Below are 19,191 nucleotides of genomic sequence, written 5' to 3'. Positions count from 1 at the left end.
TAGTGAAAAGGCAAGACCAATTTACACTGCTTCTGTGTACACCTCGCGAGATTAGGCTTATCTACAATAGACATTTGCTAACCTAGCTTTTGTACACGCCTGGTCTCTCAGTCACACTAATAAAACTTTACAGATCCCTCACTTCCAGTAACTTAAATCATTTTCTATAGCCAGGCATATACTGGATAATATCACTTACCTTTATCTACTCAGTTTCCCTCATCCTTCTAAGACCAGCTTAGCAGACACAATTACTAATTTCAGACAGCAAAAATGTGACCTTTTAAAATTTCATTTTAAAAACTACAACAATTTATCTTAAATAAGGCAACTGCCGATCAGTTGCAAACTGATGAAACAAACTACACACTACTTTAAAACCTTCTGTATTCAAACTTGGTTCACATCTCCTGGCAACGATTTTTAAATCCTTATTTTTGTCTTGTACTTAGTAAAGGTTTCTGTTAACCAAATGTCTCTTCTCTTCCCTCATGAGAATGTCCAATTAGTTGAAGTCTGGAAGGACCTCTCTTCTTCACAAATACAGAGGAGATGTATAGACTTTAAAACAACTCAATTCCAAATTCTTTCACTAGGTGCCAACACGATTATAACAACATAACCCAAACTTCCTCAGGGAGTATTTTTCAGAACTAATTTTTAGAATTAATCATGACAAAGTCTTGTGTTCCATGAATATGTTTCCTGAAGTGACAATTTATAAATTCGACGATTACACATATGTGAGAAACCAGCTCACACCTGTGACATCTTAACACTGTACAGGTGTTTTGACATCTGCCCCCTCCCTCCATATTTAGTCTCTTTGAAATGACAGGAAAAAACCAACCAATCACAGGTTTAATGGGTTTAATAAGTTTACCCCTTCAGGTCCTATTTGCAGCACCCAATATTCCTTTGAAACACCAGACAGACCCAGCAGTGGCCAACAGTCAAAATCAGACCTCCAGAGTTTAAAAGTTCAGGTTCTCTGAGCATCCGTGTTGCAGTGGCACTTGTCCGAAATTGGTACCTCCCTATCTCTGGGGAGCTTTAAATGTACCAGTGAAAAAAGCTTTTTCCCCTGCAAGGGGAAGAAGGAAAGTCATTCCTCAAACCCAGTGGAGTTCTGGCTGAGGTCTTTCTTCTGTCCCGTGTCTTCAGGCTTGTGTTTTTGTTTTTTTTTTTTTTGCAGTGGAGCAAGAGACCAAAATCTAACCTGAGTTACAAGAAACAAGACAGTGATGGCTATAAAGGGAGTGACCAGGAGCAGCGGAGCCACCTGTCCCTCCCACATCCAATATATGTGCTTCACAGAAAAACAAAAAAACAGGTCCACAAAACACAACAGCTAAAATTACAAAAATCCATTCATCCAAGGGCGGTGGGAGGCAGAAGGGGTAAATGGAAGGGAAATGGCACAGGGAGAAAGAGTATTCAAATCAGTCCAGGCACGGGGCTGGCAAATGCTAGAAAAGAGCTGCAGAAAAACCTGTGGTCCTTTCAGACTCACCAGTGTTTAAAATCCATACTGGTCGCAGGAAGATTCTGCCTTACGTGCACCAGAGACAAAAATCTGGATTCCTCAGAGAGAAGGGAATGTGGGCAGGGCCCTTGGCAGGGTGGGCCCTGCCTTCCCTGGGAGAGGTGGAGGTGAACCAGAGAAGAGCCGCCACAGCATCCTTCCGATCCCACCCGGCCCCTCCGGATGGCAGGTGACCGACTCAGCGGCCTGTGGCAGCCTTCAGTTTGGCAGGAGACGGGTGCGGCGAGGGTAATTTTTCTGCAGAAGTGGAGCTGCTCAGGGCCGACTGTAGGTAGACCGTCTTATGGAAGAGTCTGTTGCTTAAGAAAACCACCAAGGAGAAGAGGCGCAACTGGAAAAGGCTGCAAGGCAAGAGAGACCCAACCTGTTAGACCGGCCAGCTGAGAAAAACCGTTTTAATCATTTGGCCACTTATTTGACTATTTTCAATTTAAAATGATACAGGGGAAAACAAGACCACTGAAATTTGATTAAGCGACTATAGACATTGGACACGCAGATTAAACAGGTAGCAACTACAGAAAGCGCTAGGATTGTCACTGTCAGGAGGGCCGTGGAATCGGGTTCGATCCCTGATCCAGGAGGATCCCACATGCCACGGAGCAACCAAGCGCGTGCACCCCAACTACTGAGCCTGTGATCTAGAGCCCACGACCCGCAGCACGAGAGGAGCCACCGCAACGAGAAGCCCGTGCACTGCAACTGGAGAGAAGCCCCTGCTCGCCGCAAACAGAAGAAAGCCCATGCAGCAGCAAAGACCCAGCACAGCCAAAATAAAGACTTCAAGCTGTGGTCTGAAGATATCATATGCTAGGCATGGTTCACTTGCACGAGAGTTCCAAGAGAAAGTCAATTACGCTAAGATACACACTTAACATTAGTGGATAGCAAGAACATGTGAGACCCTAAAGCAGACTGGAAATTTTTCTAATGCATGTGTCCTCACTGACTTAACCAAAACTGTCAAAAGATTGAGTTTTTTTCTGAAGTGATCTAATTTCCAGAGTGCTACTATTGCTAAAGATTCAGTTTTAAAATACTGTTTTGTTATCATTATCAATAAACTCATGTGGCCACATCACATGACCCAGTATTTTTAAAAATGTGGCCATTCTTACAAAATGAGCTTAACTACAGGTATAGGCGTCTTATTCAGTGAACTGTTACATTTTAAGAATATGTATAAATATGTATAATAGCATCAACTTTTGAAACAGAAATGCACACATATGCATGGGGAAAATCTTGGGATATATCCCAAAAGTGCTACTCTCATAAAACTGTATATTAATATTTTCCTGCAATGTGAGGAAAATAATGTCACAAACTTCAGCAACTTTTCAGTTGTAGAATAAGCACCCTATAGTGTGTTAATGACTGAAACTGTAATTGTCTTCAGGTTGTGTCCTAGTCTGTCAAGTTCTGCTAGACAGAATTGTAAAATTGTTTCCTTAATAAACATTTTTCTCATTTGTGTAAAAAAAAAAAGCATCAGTTATACAGTTTTTTTTAAAAACTGTAAAAATGTCTCATTCACATAACTGCAGTGTTACAACCCCAGTATTTTAGACAGAAAATACTTGCTACATTTTAGCTAATACTGGCTAATACTTACTATGCTTTGCCAGGGGTCTTTGCTTCATTGGCGCTGATAATGAATAAAGGAAAGAGGATAGAGAAGAGGCAGCCACTGTTTGTGAGGGGAAAAAAAAAGAATTAGTCACCTTCAAAATAGCCATGACTTTGAAGATATTAGAAGCCCAAAGTTAGTTACCTCCAGTGCTAAATAGCATGGCTTGATGGACCCTTAATCTATCAAACATATGTTTAAAATTTTTTTTTTTTAAAAAAAAGGATTTTTCTAAACACAGGCTATGTTTAACATTGTTCCAGGAAGCAACATAGAAGAAAGAATATGGGATATAGGATCATGCAGACAATATTTTAATGCTAGGAATTCCTTGGCAGTCCAATGGTTACAATTTCATGCTTCAACTGCAGGGGGGCTAAGATCCAGCATTCTTCAATGTGTGGCCCCCCACAAAAAATAAAATAATGCTAACTGACAGACATCTGTGACTATCTGTCAGGGAGAAAAATCCTACAGACCTCTAGACGGCCAAGTAAAAATGCAGAATGCCTAGCACAGAACCAGTGCACTCAAGGTGCTCCCTACACTGAGTTATTATTGTTATTATTATTACTTTTTTTTAAACTAGTTCCCTCCAAGTCCTTGCAGTCCAATTACCTGACAATGTAGGAGGACTGCATTGCTGTGAGGAAAGCCAGGGGCAAACCAAATCCAAAGTAGTAAGGCCAATTCCTTTCTATGTTTGATAACCGCTGGTGCATTTCAATTCCTAAAACAAGGAGCCAACATAATTAGGCTGCATTACTTCCTTTTAGTCAAATGACTAAATATCACTGACAATTTATTTGAGGTTTAAGTTTTAGGTTCAGATCTGCTATTTACAATACAACTAAAGTATACTAGAATTGCCCAAATCCCATAAAGCTTCCATGCAAAGATTTTACAACTGAACCATCACAATTCAAAGCTGGCAAGCCAAGTGAATTCTGCATTCAATACCAGCAGCATCATATGTCAGTATTAGTTTTGAACAAAGCAAGATATATCAAAAAAAAAAAAAAAAAAAGGCAGCCATCCTCTAGAAATCAATTAATCTCTTTCAACCATCCACACCCAAATATACCAAGGACTTTCAACATATCCCTCAAATGATCTGTATGCACCAGCATCAAACTAACTTCTCTGATTCAGAATAACTGGTGCTTTTACGCCACCTTATGGCTCTGTCAGAGCTACATGACATTGAGCTCCACAGGGTAGTCCTACAGGGCTACACCCCCCAGCACCAAAGGGTTAAAAAAACCTCTAAGCCAAATGTAAGTCCCCTCTTGCCAAAAAGGCTGCTTCATCCCAATGATGGGTTTGCCAAGGGCCTCAGTGTTGAAGAATTTAAGAAGTTTCCTTGGCAGCACCATTTCCAAACTGGGCCTCCAAGCTCTTGAGTTTCTTTGGACAGGCTTACCTTTATTGAACCAACGATATTCGAAGCAGTATAGTGAGTAGAGGAGAGACATATGCAGGAGACTAACCAGCTGACCAACAAGATGGATGGGAAAGAGACTCACAAACATCCCCTGAAGAACAAGTATGGAAAAGCTTAATTCCAACACTTCAGAGACCTAACACTGTTCACCTGTCACTCTGAGTTATTGCTCTCGCTCTCTACCCAGCCAGCCAGAGAGCTGCTTCTAAAGTTTCTAAAAGAGCAGGTGAGTGCAGAAGGCTCAGGGTGGCTGGTAAGAGCAGGTAAATTCATGTTGTTTTTTTTTTTAAATAATTTTATGATTTTAAAAGTCTCTAGTTGTTTCTATGAAAAATGATTTAAAAATCAATACCTCCCATAAACATATCTGCTCAGTATAAACGGGATACCCTGTTTTTGTGAAGCTCCCTCTAGTGGATCTTTCTTTAATCCGCCCATGTGCCCGGAAGGCCAGTCTCACCTGGAGAAGGAAGAGAGCCTGAAGCAAGAGGTTGAAGAGCATGTCAGCAATTATTTTGCTGACACTAGGAAATGGGTGAGGTTTCCTCCCAGATACCTCGAATGCCAAGTCCGCTATATCCTGCAAGAGAGAAAAGAGCTCACCAAAACGTTCAGTCACTCAGTCGTGTCCGACTCTGCAACCCCATGAACCGCAGCACGCCAGGCCTCCCTGTCCATCACAAACCCCCGGAGTTCACCCAAACCCATGTCCATTGAGTAGGTGATGCCATCGAACCATCTCATCCTCTGTCGTCCCCTTCTCCTCCCGCCCTCAATCTTTCCCAGCATCAGGGTCTTTTCCAATGAGTCAGCTCTTATCAAGTGGCCAACGTATTGGAGTTTCAGCTTCAACATCAGTCCCTCCAATGAACACCCAGGACTGATCTTCTTTAGGATGGACTGGTTGGATCTCCCCGCAGTCCAAGGGACTCTCAGGAGTCTTCTCCAACACCACAGTTCAAAAGCATCAATTCTTCGGCGCTCAGCCTTCTTTAGAGTCCAACTCTCACATGTCCACTGGAAAAACCATAGCCTTTACTAGACAGACCTTTGTTGGCAAAGTACTATCTCTGCTTTTTAATATGCTGTCTAGGTTGGTCATAACTTCCTTCCAAGGAGCAAGCATCTTTTTATTTCGTGGCTGCAATCACCATCCGTGGTGGTTTTGGAGTCCAGAAAAATAAAGTCAGCCACTGTGTCCACTGTTTCCCCATCTATTTGCCATGAATTAAATGGCCTAATTATCCATCCCCAAAGTGAAGGCCACTAATTTGCCATGAGACCTACCAGGGGAGAAAAGCCCCTGGACACCTGGCCATGAGACACCCTTGTGAGCTGAGAGAATAATTTCATTTTACAAGAGCCCAGAGCTCACCCGCTGGCTGCCTGACCAAGAAAAGTTCAGGCTGTGGAGTCGCTCCCTACGTAGCTACTAAATTGACAGACTGAAATCTGCCACCTGGTGACCAATCATGCCGTCAGACCCAGACTCCATGCTGCCCTGGACCGACCTGAAACCAAATCGCGTTGACGACTTTGCTGAGCACAAAGAGGGGGAGCACCCAGAGAGCACTGAAAATTGATGTGAGGAAGAACTCCAACCACGACCAGACATCCCCGTGTAGCGATGGGTCACCTAGGACAGCAGGGAGGGCTTATTAGTTTACCTGGAGAAAGGGAAAGCCAGAAGAGCAAAGGTGCGTCCCCTGATTTGTGACTGTGCTTCCCCTCCACACACACACCTTTGCTTCTTGCCAGCACATCACTGTACCTGTGCCAGGTAGTCTTACTTTGTCATAGAAACACCACATTCTGGCCATGACTCCAATTCAGAGCGGCCATGGATATGTGCTGCTTACTTGGACACAAAAGTGCTCACGTGGTGGTGGCCGACAGGTCAGTGACTAGTGGTCACTGGATGCAGGAATCCACCTGAGTTCATATTCCAGCTTCGCCACTTACTAATGGGTTAACCTTGGTAACCAATTTGCATTTCCTCATCTACAAAACGGTATCCACAGCAATACCTACTCAAAGGGTTGCTGAGAGATTTGACTTAGAGGAATCTGCCTTGCAAAGCAGGGGACATGGGTTTGATCCCTGGTCACAGAACTAAGACCCCACATGCCTCAGGGCAAATATGGCCTGATGCAGTCAAACAAATAAATACATAAAAAACCTAAAGCTCCGCGTTCAAAGTAAGTGTCCAATAAACTGAGGGAGACAGGAAAAACCTCCCCCCTCTATCCTGGGCAGAGAGCACAGAGCAACGGAGTCACTTACCAATAATCTGGGCCGTTACTGATTGAAGGACGGGAATAAACACTCGATAAAACAAGAGGAGACTGAACTAAAGGAGAGAAGCAACAAGGCAAGCATCAAAAGCCCTTCTTTAAAACAAGAATTTCAAGTTTCAGCGTACTCATTTTCCAGATGGAAGTGCCTTTTATCAATCAGGAGTCCTGCAGTGGCATCAAAACCGGACTCGCTGCTCTTTACCAGTCCTCCAGCGAGAGGCACACACCTGACACTGCCTAGGCTGCTCTTTACCAGTCCTCCAGCGAGAGGCACACACCTGACACTGCCCATGGAAACAAACTTTGGGGGCACAGGAGCCCAAGTCAATCAGTATTCGTGCCAATACTAAGAACGCAGTCAGCACAGGAGCACAAGTCAATCAGTATTTGTGCCAAGACTAAGAATGCAGCCATATTTTATTAATTAAAACTAACACCTAAAAACATCTGTGAAATGTTTACATTAACAAGTTGAATTATACTGAATTTCAAGTCAAAGAAAATATTTTGACTCTTTGTTTTTCAAAGTACTCAAATTTCTCCTGGGGCTGTGTTGGTTCTTGGTCAACTGTAGACAACTTTCTGGTGTGAGTTTCCACAGTAATCAGTTTGAGGACACTGCTATGACCAGCTGACGGGAGAGCCTTGCTCATGTCCATCGTCCCTCCCCTTTGAGCCTCCACAGTCACTCTGAACCAAAATGTCCAGACAATGTCATGAGAAATTGTTACCTATGACAATAAAACTTGTTAAGTCATTTAACAAAAGAGTGTATGCGCAGGGCTGTCCCTGACATTTACATACAAGAAGTCTGAGGGGACATAAAATGACTGAAAATGCACAGAATCCCGAGTGATGGCCTTAGGAATGTATTACTACGTGAAAGTTACCTGTCTCAGGTTTAAGAAGACAGCTGAGAACCATGAACACTGTAACAACCTGAATAAAGATGCTTCTAAGGCACTTGGAATTTGAGGAAAAAGAACTTACCCAGAAAACTCCACCATTCCAAGCGCAGCACTGAAAAATTCTGCTCACAATACGTGGTTCACTGGAAAAGACCACATGTGTTTAGCTCAACAGGTATATAGGCTATTTCCATACTGTCATTCAGCAGCTCTGTAGCACCATATTATTTTTTAGCACCTATTGTTCTTCCAATGTTCTCTCCTAATATCAATGAGAAAGGCTAAAAATATTTCAAGAGAAGCATTTTTTTCTTAAAAACAAAACAAACAAATAAACTCCTTTATTTCCTAAGTCCAAGACTGGAGAAGATTAGAAGGGAATGTCAGGTTCTTTTATCAAATTCCACATAGGTGCTCCTAGAAGCATCCACTCAGCCAAAAATATTTTTTATGGTTCTCTATTCACCATTCTTGGAGAAGGAAATGGCAACCCACTCTAGTATTCTTGCCTAGGAAATCCCATGGACAGGAGCCTGGTGGGCTATAGCCCCTGGGGTCGCAAAGAGACGGACATAACTTAGCAACTAAAACAACGATATTCATCATTCTGATTTCTTTTAGACACCACAATATTGTGAACAAGGATTACTGCTAGACCTCAGTTTAATTCAGTGTGAGGGAAGTGGGGAAAAATCACCTGTAACTTTTATGGGGAGAGAGTACAAAAGACAAATAATGCAGTACTGAAACTCCACATCATTATGTAGTGTCTGAATTTTATGCTCAATCTGATCACTTCCTAAAGTGCCCCCCGACCCCCGACTGGAAGGGAGTTCAGATGCTCCCTGACCTCAGCCTCCACTCCTTACCTCTCCTGCTTCCTCTCTATGCTCTGGGCTCTCCTCTGAGCCAGGATACTGCTTGCCCTTCTTCGACGCTGCTCCTCTCTCTTTTGTTGAATTCGAGCATCTAGCTTTGAGATGGTACAAATTCCCCAGATGGAGTCTTTGATTCCCTGTCGACATGAGTATTTATTATTTTTAAAGAGGGAAAATTATGGATCAGAAGACTTCTCAAAGTTAGATACAATGAAATAATAGTGTAAATCATTCTACTTAGTTTGCTACAAGGCTGAAGTGACCCTTGATATTCTTCTGTTTAGAAATCATTCCCAATTTACAGAAGAGTTGCAAGAATGGAGAAATTCCTAATATCCTTTCTCAAAATCACCAGTTGCTGTGCCACACTGTTATTTACGGGCTTCCCTGGTGGCTCAGCGGTTAAAGAGTCTGCCTCCAATGCAGGAGACCCGGGTTTGATCCCTGGGTCAGGAAGATCCCCTGGAGAAGGAAATGGTAACCACTCCAGTATTCTTGCCTGGAGAATCCCATGGACGGAGAAGCCTGGTAGGCTACGGTCCACGGGGTCGCAAAGAGTCGGACACGACTGAGCAACTTCACTGTATACATATATACTCATTTCTTTCTAGATCATTTAAGTAGGTTGCTATATCATGTCTCTTTACTTACAACTGTTCATTGTGTATTTCCTAAGAACAATGATATTCCTTAATACAAGATCAGTTCAGTCAGTTCAGTCGCTCAGTCATGTCCAATTCTTTGTGACCCCATGAACCGCAGCATGCCAGGCCTCCTTGTCCATCACCAACTCCCGGAGTCCACCCAAACCCATGTCCATTGAGTCGGTGATGCCATCCAACCATCTCATCCTCTGTCATCCCCTTCTCCTGCCCTCAATCTTTCCCAGCATCAGAGTCTTTTCCAATGAGTTCATACTACAATTTCCCCATTTGTCTCAGAAATGCCCTCTACAGCATTTTACCCATTGCATACCAGACATCAGTTCAGAATCACATGGTGCACTTAGCTCTCATATCTCTTTGCTTTCCCTCCATTAGGAAGAGCTCTATAGCTGTCTTCCTTTTTGAAGTATACACATCAGTTATTTTACGAGGTACCCTCAATTTAGGTTTGTGACTCATGATTAGACCCCAGGTTACACATTTTTAGCAGGAGTTATCACCTAAGGGGGGCTTCCCAGGTGGCTCAGTGGTAAAAAATCCACATGCCAGTACAAGAGACATGGGATTGAATCCTGGGTCGGGAAGATCCCCAGAGAAGGAAATGGCAACCCACTCAAGTATTCTTGCATGGGAAATCCCAGAGAGAGGAGTCTGGTGGACTGTAGTCCATGAGGTCGAAAAAGAGTTAGACACGACATAGCGACGAAACAACAACAATCACCTAAGTGATGGTGTGCCTTTCCAGGTGTTACACCCAGAAGCACGTGATGTCTGTGTTGGCCCTTGCAGGTGACACTGATTCTACATATTTGGAAGGTGTTATCCAGCTCCATTGTATGGCTGCAAATTTTTCTCCTTGCAACCAGTAAGGAATCTGTGGGCAGACATTTCTGAGACCAGGCAAATATCCTGCTCATCAAGTCCTCTTCCCTAGATTTGGGCATCAATTAACAAGTCTTGATCAAACCAATCTTGAATAACACGTTGCAAAATAGTGGTTTTCTAATCCATCTAAGAGTTACCAATACTGTTAAGCCAAGTTATAGCCCTCCTTGATACTCTTCTAATATCAGTTGAATGCCTACAAGTATGATTTACATCCTGTATCAAACCAGTGATACAAGGATAGATTAAACACTGGTCTCCAAAAAGGACCGGGGCTGGACCAAGGCTGAAGAAGACACAAAGAAATAATTAGCATAAAAGTATGAAAAGCTATTGCTGAGTAAGACAGAAACAGCATGGCAGTATAGCTGGAGAAGAATGTCTTTAAACATGTATGGCGAGGGAGAGAATGATTAAGTCTATAAGTCACTGACAGGGCCACTTGCCAATAACTGTAAGAGCCTCAGTGGTAGAAAGGTTACTGTCATTACCACGAACATTAGACCTGCCTATTACCCAGTTCAAAGGACTATCCTCATTCATCGACCCACTTTCATATCGAGCGTCCTTAATGAGCTAGACATCAGTCATATGGACGTGCTTAAGAAACTCATAACTCGGCAGGAAAAGTACGTAAGTAAACAACAACAATGTATAGTTTAGTAAGTGCCAGAACAGTTTTATATCCAAAGTAGAGAGGGAAGAACTAGGGTATTCAACATCATCAAGAAGCAAAAAAAGGTATTTTGGAAACAATGGTCAACCTGGATTTAAGAATGACATTTTCTCCTATTATGAGCAAAAACAAATTTTAGAGAAAATTGTCAGAATACAGAGAAATGGACACGTTTATGAACTACACACTGAAAGGAGCATACACTGGCAAGGTTCACATGATCTTTTACTTATGAGTAATGTTTATTCTTATTTTGCTTTTTAACTTGAGTCTTCCACCAACAGTTTAAAATTTTGAGATCATTAAGTTCAAGTGGCTTAAGGCCTAGCATGTGCCAGAATGACGACAGGATCCCCACCTCTGATACTTGCAGTCTGTCTGAGGCAGACAAATACACAAAGTGCATGCTGTATAACTGATCCACAGTTGACATTTTATCGCACAAGAACGGCAAGACAAGGATGTAAGGTATTAAAAGAAGGTCACATTGCATGAATTCGCTTTGGCCCTTCTAAGATATTCCTTCAATTCCACCTCTTTTAATCAAAGGAAATAAACTTATAAACACTCCCACTCCCAGGCAGAACTGGTCTCTCTCCTGCCCTCAAGAATAAAGCGACAGGGGCTCCAACTAGGGCATTGGACCTCAGACATCACTATAACGGAATGTCACACGATAGATCATTCGGGTTACTGGGTCCTAAACAGACCTTTATGGCTCTGTTGATTAGGGAGTCCTAAATGTCCCTTTAATGGGACATTTTCCTAGAGCATCATCATCTCCACCTTGTAGAATTGGAGAATAAGAGAGGTTCTATACTGTAGATCCAAACAAAGTAGGTTAGGTATTAGCATTACACCAATGTTCATTGCTTGGTTTTCAACAATATACCACAGTTACATAAGATGGCAATATTAGGAGAACCTGGTGAAGGATACAGTGGAGCTCTCTGTATGACCCTACAACTTTTCTGCAAGTCTAAAATTATTCCAAAATAAAGTTTAGGGAATTCCCTGGTGGTCCGGTGGTTAGGACTCCATGCTCTCAAGGTTAAGGGCCCGATTCAATCCCTAGTAGGGGAACTAAGATTCCACAATTCACTTGGCATGGTAAAAAAAAAAAAATACAGTTTTAAAAAAAAAAAAGACGGTCTGGGCCCAAGCTGAACAGGGTCCCCATACTAGAGACATTCACTAGACAGGTCTCCCAAGTTTCTGTGAGATGTAGGATAATTCCTCTCTCTTGAGTAGTATGGATTAGAGTGAAAACCTGTATGTGAAGAATCCAACAAATATAACAACACTACGTAACAGATTTTCTAGTCCGTTCCTGCAGCAAAAGGGTCAGAAGAAGACTGGACGTACTCACCCTGGCAAGGTCCTGCAGAAAGGTTTTGACACTGTCAGCCATCTCTTTACCGCCCAAACTATCAGCTACACAAAGGAGAGAGAAGTGTCCCCAGATTTTTCATTATGAAGGACCTGCAAATAGATGGAGTATAATCAAGGAAAAATATTTATCTTCAAGTTACATGAAGACGTTTTCCACATACTTGTCTAACAGGAGTGCAGTAGATTCTATCAGTTACATAGATACTAGCAAGTGAACCAAGTGAGATTATAGCTGTAACTGCTGAAAAACCTGAAATCAACCATTTTTAAGTCACTTACCTACCTTTCACTTTTATTCAGGGTAAATGTGCTCTTGGACCAGTAGCCTCTTCTCTGGGCCATGATGTCCCTAACTATTCCTCCTCCGTCGTCGTTCAGTTGCTAAGTTGTGCCCAACTCTGTGACCCGTGAACTGCAACACACCAGGCTTTCCTGTCTTTCACTATCTCCCAGAGTTCGCGCAAACTCATGTCCACTGAGTCGATGATGCCATCCAATCATCCCTGTCACCCTCTTCTCTTCCTGCCCTCTATCCTTCCCAGCATCAGGGTCTTTTCCAATGAGTTGCATCAGGTTACCATCCCTTCTACATGTCCCAAGTATTTTTGAGATCCAAGATCATGAGTGACAATTACACTTCAATATCCTCTTAAGCAATATTTGTGCTTGAAGTTACGTGAATGCAAATACAAGAGCAAGATGAAAGTTCTAACAAAAATTGTTAAATACGCACTTCATACACGGGGCCCTCCGGCAGCGGTAAGTTTGGATGATGATGTGAAATTTCCCACCAAGACCCTCAAATATGCCTTTCCTGTTTTCCAACTTTAAATATATACATACATATGTAAAATTTTAATAAGCATGCAAAAAATAATGAATTTTAAACTAGGCCAAAAAAAGGTTAAGTTCACATATACAAATATTCTTTAACACACTATAACTTTCCCACTGTATTTTTTGAGTCCATCTATGTCTCTGCAAACAACTCAACTTTGCTCCTTTTTACGGCTGAGCAGTACTCCACTGTTGTGCTCCCTCTGTTGATGGGCATCTAGGCTGTTTACATGTCTTGGCTATTGTAAACAGTGCCGTAATGAACATAGGGTTGCGTGGGTCTTTTTGAGTGTGACTTTTTGAGTTATGGTTTTCTCTGGGTTCCCACTGTATTTTTTTATTAGGTGAATGAAAAACCTAGCTTCACAAAATAATAACTTGAAAGTTCACATGTATAAATATTCTTAGAATATTATGCTCCCAAGTAATGTGTTTAAGGTGAACAAAGAACCCATTTTCAAAAATTTAATTAAGAACTTGGGATTCTAAACTTCTCAAATGTGACTTAATCAATCTGAGATATCCTCAGTTTAAGAGAGAGCGCATAATGACAGTATCACAGGCAGCTTCTATAAATCTCAAATTTCAAAACATAAGCACCCTTTGCTTAATGACCACTTCATCAAACTATACCTTACTGACCCAACTGGACTACTGCCACCCAGAACAGGAAGAGCAGGGAATACAGCAGTAGGAAGGCAACTTGCCCAACACTGTATGTTCCATCTGCTCCTTGGGTCAAATCCTACACAGATACACTCAGAGTCAGGTGAACAGTTAATGCTCATGATGATACATAAGACACTGGTTGCTAAAGACTATCACAGATTCACTCTTAATCGTCTACTTCCTCATCGATGAATTAAGGGTATTAAATTTCTTCCTAGGTGTTGAGTATACAGTGCAATAACATGAAAACAAAACCTTAACTTCTAATATAAACATAATCCTACTACAGAATGAGCTAGTTTGGGAGTTTAAGGAAACAGATTACTTAGTCTGGATTTCTCATAAGGCCCTGACACAACTTGAAGCGTGTTGGTTCTAATTCAAGGGGAAGAGCTCTGTTATCTGAACCATGGCCATTAACACCTGGCTTCTGCAGGGCTTCCCTTGTGGCTCAGCTGGTAAAGAATCCGCCTGCCATGTGGGAGACCTGGGTTCCATCCCTGGGTTGGGACGATCCCCTGGAGAAGGGAAAGGCTACCCACTCCAGTATTCTGGCCTGGAGAATTTCATGGACTATACAGTCCGTGGGGTAGCAAAGAGTCAGGCACGACTGAGCGACTTTCACTCTGCAGGTAACAAGTCGCGAGTTACCTACTGACCAACAGGGGCTTTTGAGGACAAGTCACTTCAATTTTACACGGAGACCCTAGCAGCCTTGCTACAGAAATAGGTGAATTATCCGGTTTGACAAAAAAGGTCAGATATGGAGAAAAACCTGCCACAACTGGAGACCAGAGACTGAATAATAATACGGAGGGAATCCTCGAACTGAGGTGAAAATAAATAAGATACATCTAGTTCACATTTCACAGACGGAGGAACTGAGTCTCTGAAGTTAAATGGCTTGCCCAAGATTACAGCACGCGAAAGGCTACAGAGAACTTCAAAACCCCGGTATTCCAACCCTCAGTCGAGACTGTCTACTCAAGCTTTGCAATGAGGAATTTTAACCAGAGCATCCCAGGGACAAAATGTTTCTTACGCCTGTAAACACAGCTGGCCATTAAATTCCTAAGCAGTCATGAGAACTGACCGAGTATCTACTGAAGCACAGTCCTGTACTTTCATTTCTAAGTCACTAAACCCAAGTCCGGAAGGCAGGTGGCTGTCACATCCCACTCCAGGTCCGCTAAAGGTAAGCATCCTCTCTTCTCACCGGGCTCCGCGGACGCTCGGAACCCACAGGTCCCTTCGGACCCGTCTCCCTGCAGCTCCTGGGCAAACTCCAGTGGAGGCTGGTCTCTCTCGGCAACCAGAGCCGTGCACGAGGCGCGGGGCAAGCTCACTTCCCGTCACACGGTGAGCTAAACCGAGCCGCGCCGCACCTGGGCAGAGGTTCGCCCGCGTCTGCCGGCTGCGTCCCCCGCCCCAGCCCCGTCCCGCCGCCGAGGCACTTTCCGGTTCGGGATCCCCGCCCGCAGCCTCCGCCCGCACCTCCCATCCCCGCGCTCGGGCCCTGCTGCCCTCCCACGCCCTCGCCGCCCCAGCCGCCGGGGTCCACCCCGCGAGCGTGCTGCGCGGCGCCAGAGCCTGGCTCGGCCGAGCTGCACCTACCCGGAAGCTTCGCCGCCACGGCTCCGGCTCCGGCTCCAGCCGGATCTCTCGCCCACCGAGGGTCCGCTCGTCTCCTCCGAGCCCCTCCGCACCGGGTCGCACGCTCCCGCCCGGGCGCTGCCAGGGCCGGGGCCGCTGCGCCCGCACTGGGCATGCCCGGGCCGCACGGGGCCGCTGGGAAGTTGGGCGGGCGCCGAGTTCAGCGGCCCAGGAGGAGGGGGGCGGGGCCACGGCGGAGGAGGGGCGGGGCTACGTGCAGACGCAGCCTGGAAATGCCCGCGGTGCGCAGAACCGGTTCCGCGCGCCTGGTCTGTCGGCGCCGCTTTCCCGGACGCTGTTCCTCCACCGTCGCCCGGTTGCCCTCCTTCCTGATCCAGTATCTATTAACAGTTCTTTGCTCTCTCTTTTTTACTTCTCCGAGGTTGCCTGTCTTTCTTTTATAAAGCCTAACAACGGAACAATAAGATGCAGAAGTCATTTTGATCTATTTGGTTAGAGATTTTCTATAACCAAAGAGTACTAAGGAATGCTGGGTTTAAATCAAGCTCATTCACCTATTAAGAATAAAATGACTAAGAATAGGTCAGTGGGCCTTCCCTGGTGGTCCGGTGGCTGAGGCTCCCGCGCTCCCAACGCAGCGGATAAGGGTTTGATCCCTGGTCAGGGAACTAGATCTCACATGCCACAGCTAAAATCTGCTCCTGCTGCTGCTGCTAAGTCGCTTCAGTCGTGTCCGACTCTCTGCGACCCCATAGACGGCAGCCCACCAGGCTCCACCGTCCCTGGGATTCTCCAGGCAAGAACACTGAAGTGGGTTGCCATTCCCTTCTCCAATGCATGAAAGTGAAAAGTGAAAGCGAAGTCACTCAGTCGTGTCAGACTCTTCGCGACCCCATGGACCACAGCCCACCAGGCTCCTCCATCCAGGGGATTCTCCAGGCAAGAGTACTGGAGTGGATTGCCATTGCCTTCTCCAACTAAAATCTGGCGCAGCCAAATAAATAAATAAATATTTTAAAAAAAATAAGAAGAAGAATAGGTCAAGCTGCCATGCAGTTTAGCTGCATTAGACTTTGTCTTCTGGCAGCACAGTGTTGGCTGAGATGAAAACGGTCAAGTAAATAGAAATGAAACTGTTTTCACCTCTGAGGCCCCACTCTGTCTACCCCAGGGCGTCGAACCATCAAGCCTGACTTATAACCTTTTTCTCCCCTATTCCCAACTTCCTGTATCTCTCACTCCACATATTTTTTCTTTCCATTTCCGTTTTCCTTCACCTCTAGGTGTGCTTAGAGCTGCTCTGCTCGGGCCACCAATAGAATCAGAATTTTACAACTAGAAGCTATTCAGTATAATTTTACATAGTGTAAGCCCAGATGTCTTCTGACTTACTCAAGGTCAGTGACAAATACCCAGACCTCTTGACTCTCCTTGAGTTAGTTACTGACCTCTTCTTCCCTGACCAACTTCCAGCCCCATTCCAGAATAGCCAAGACCCCTACCCTGAGCCTGTGGAAACTACCGGGAAGACTGTCCCAGAGTAGAAACTAACAAGATGGGAGAAGAAAACTAAGTGTTGAGAATAGCACAAGCCTCTGAAATAAAGGGCCAACCTGGAATTTATATATGTAAACCCCTTGGGAGGGGAACTTTTTTCTTAATTTGTTTTGCCTTGGCAATAATTTCATTTTCACTAAGAATAGATCTATGAATATCCAGTCAAGTTTCCTTTTCTTATAAATCTACTGCTTGATTTTTTCCACAATTAAAGAGAATGGAAAGGTGGAGCAGGAAGAGGTCTCATCTCACTTGCCTTCCCTCTCAGGATGCCTGTTTCGTGTTGCCTGATAAATTGTTTCATGTATGTTGTCTGTTTTACTTAATGCATTTATTTTATTTTTTGGCTATACCTCACAGTTTGCAGGATCTTAGTTACCCAACCAGAGAGCGAACCTGCACCCCTTGCAGTGGAAGCATGGAGTCTTAACCACACCAGGGAAGTCCCTGTGTTGTCTGTTTTTGTATTGTTTCAAATGGAAAGTGAATTCAGGTCCTGTTACTGCATTGTGGCCAGGAAAGGAATTCCCCTTCCTACTTAATTTGAGTCATAATTACTCTGCAGGGCTTCATAGGTGGCGCTAGTTGTAAAGAACCCTCCTGCCAATGCAGGAGATATAAGAGACTCGGGTTCAATCCCTGGGTTGGGAAGATGCCCTGGTAAAGGGAATGGCAACCCACTCCAGTATTCCTGCCTGGAGAGTTCCATGCACAGAGAAGCCTGGCGGGCTAAGGTCCATGAGGTTGCAAAAGAGTCGGACATGACTGAGTGAGTTAACACTTAAAGTCATCACAAAGAGGAGACAATCCTAAACTTCCTTTTTGTCACAAGAGTAAATATCTTCAACTATTTGTTATAAGGAACTACATAGAAATGATTTTTATTTCTTTTGGAACTTAATTTTGATTAAAATATAAGCAGGTCATCTGCTGAGTCTTAGCTATCTTGTTATAAAGAGATTTAAGTGGTTTAATGATAAACTGATTATTGTAATTATTACAGTAGCAGTGATTCCTCCAAGCTGCAGCCTTTCTCAAAAGTGTGAATTTAACTGCTTTATATAAAATGGATAACTAATAAGGACCTACTGTAGAGGATAGGAAACGCTGCTCAATGTTCTGTGGCACCCTCTATGGAAGGGGAGCTCGGGGGAGAACCAATAAATGTATATGTATGGCTGAGTTGCTCTGCCATGCACCTGAAACATGTCATGGTCCGGGTGCAGGTTGGAAAAGAATTTCCAGACATGAGGCAGAGTGAAAGAAGAAACAAGTTTATTAGAGTGGTGAGGGGAGAGTTGCTGCCAGCACAGGGGGCCAGCTTCCTGATAGTCAGAGAGAGCTGATGTTGAACAGGGGTCCTTGATTCATTTTTGTACCCAGGGTGTAAGGAGCGGGATAGGGGTCTTGGATGAGGCAGTTATATGGGAGGGAGGGCGGGAGAGAAAGACATACCTTCTCCCTATATGCGGGAGGAGAGGAGACAGGTTATGGTGGTCAGGAGGACCTGAAATTGATTAAGAGTTACAACATTGGGGATGGGAGGGAAGGATAATAAAGGTCTGGTTTTTCCATTCCTGTATTCCAAGACCCTCCTTGGTTTTATCTGCTCTTTCCTCCTTCAGTTCAGTTCGTTGCTCAGTCATGTCCGACGCTTTGGACATGTTGGACGCCAGCCTTCTCTGTCCAACACCAACTCACAGGAGTTTGCTAAAACTCATGTCCATCGAGTTGGTGATATCATCCAGCCATCTCATCCTCTGTCGCCCCCCTCTCCTCCCACCTTCAATCTTCCCCAGCATCAGGGTCTTTTCCAGTGAGTCAGTTCTTCGCATCACGTGGCCAAATACTGGAGTTTCAGTTTCAGCATCAGTCCTTCCAATGAATATTCAGGACTGATTTCCATTAGGATGCACTGGTTGGATATCCTTGCAGTCCAAGGGACTCAAGAGTCTTCTCCAACCTCAGTTCAAAAGCATCAATTCTTTGGTGCTCAGCTTTCTTTATAGTCCAACTCTCACATATATACATGACTACTGGAAAAACCATAGCTTTGACTAGATGGATCTTTCTTCACAAAGTAATGTCTCTGTTTTTTAATATGCTGTCTAGGTTGGTCAGAACTTTTCTTCCAAAGAGCAAGCATCTTTTAATTTCATGGCTGCAGTCACCATCTGCAGTGATTTTGGAGCC

General features: G+C 44.0%; 1 protein-coding gene across 2 annotated transcripts; it reads right to left on the bottom strand.

Annotated features, from left to right (window-relative positions):
- Positions 1-855: 855 nt before the first annotated feature.
- EI24 (EI24 autophagy associated transmembrane protein) lies at positions 856-15,634 on the bottom strand. Of its 2 annotated transcripts, XM_070364992.1 has the most exons (11): positions 15,442-15,628; positions 12,299-12,411; positions 8,695-8,840; positions 7,908-7,968; positions 6,904-6,970; positions 6,132-6,256; positions 5,081-5,200; positions 4,600-4,711; positions 3,795-3,906; positions 3,162-3,236; positions 856-1,887 (listed from the first exon to the last, which is right to left on the bottom strand). In XM_070364992.1, exons 2-11 carry the CDS (start codon positions 12,338-12,340, stop codon positions 1,725-1,727), a joined length of 1,023 nt encoding a protein of 340 aa, XP_070221093.1. In that variant the 5' UTR covers positions 12,341-12,411; positions 15,442-15,628; the 3' UTR covers positions 856-1,724. The 2 variants fall into 2 exon arrangements, with proteins under 2 accessions (XP_070221093.1, XP_070221094.1); XM_070364993.1 differs by lacking the exon at positions 3,795-3,906 and having other exon boundaries at positions 15,442-15,634.
- Between the last annotated feature and the right edge of the window lie 3,557 nt (positions 15,635-19,191).

This window comes from Bos mutus, chromosome 29 (assembly GCF_027580195.1).
Source record: "Bos mutus isolate GX-2022 chromosome 29, NWIPB_WYAK_1.1, whole genome shotgun sequence".
In the NCBI taxonomy this organism is placed as follows: Eukaryota; Metazoa; Chordata; class Mammalia; order Artiodactyla; family Bovidae; genus Bos; species Bos mutus.
This window is presented reverse-complemented; position numbering and strand designations above follow the sequence as displayed.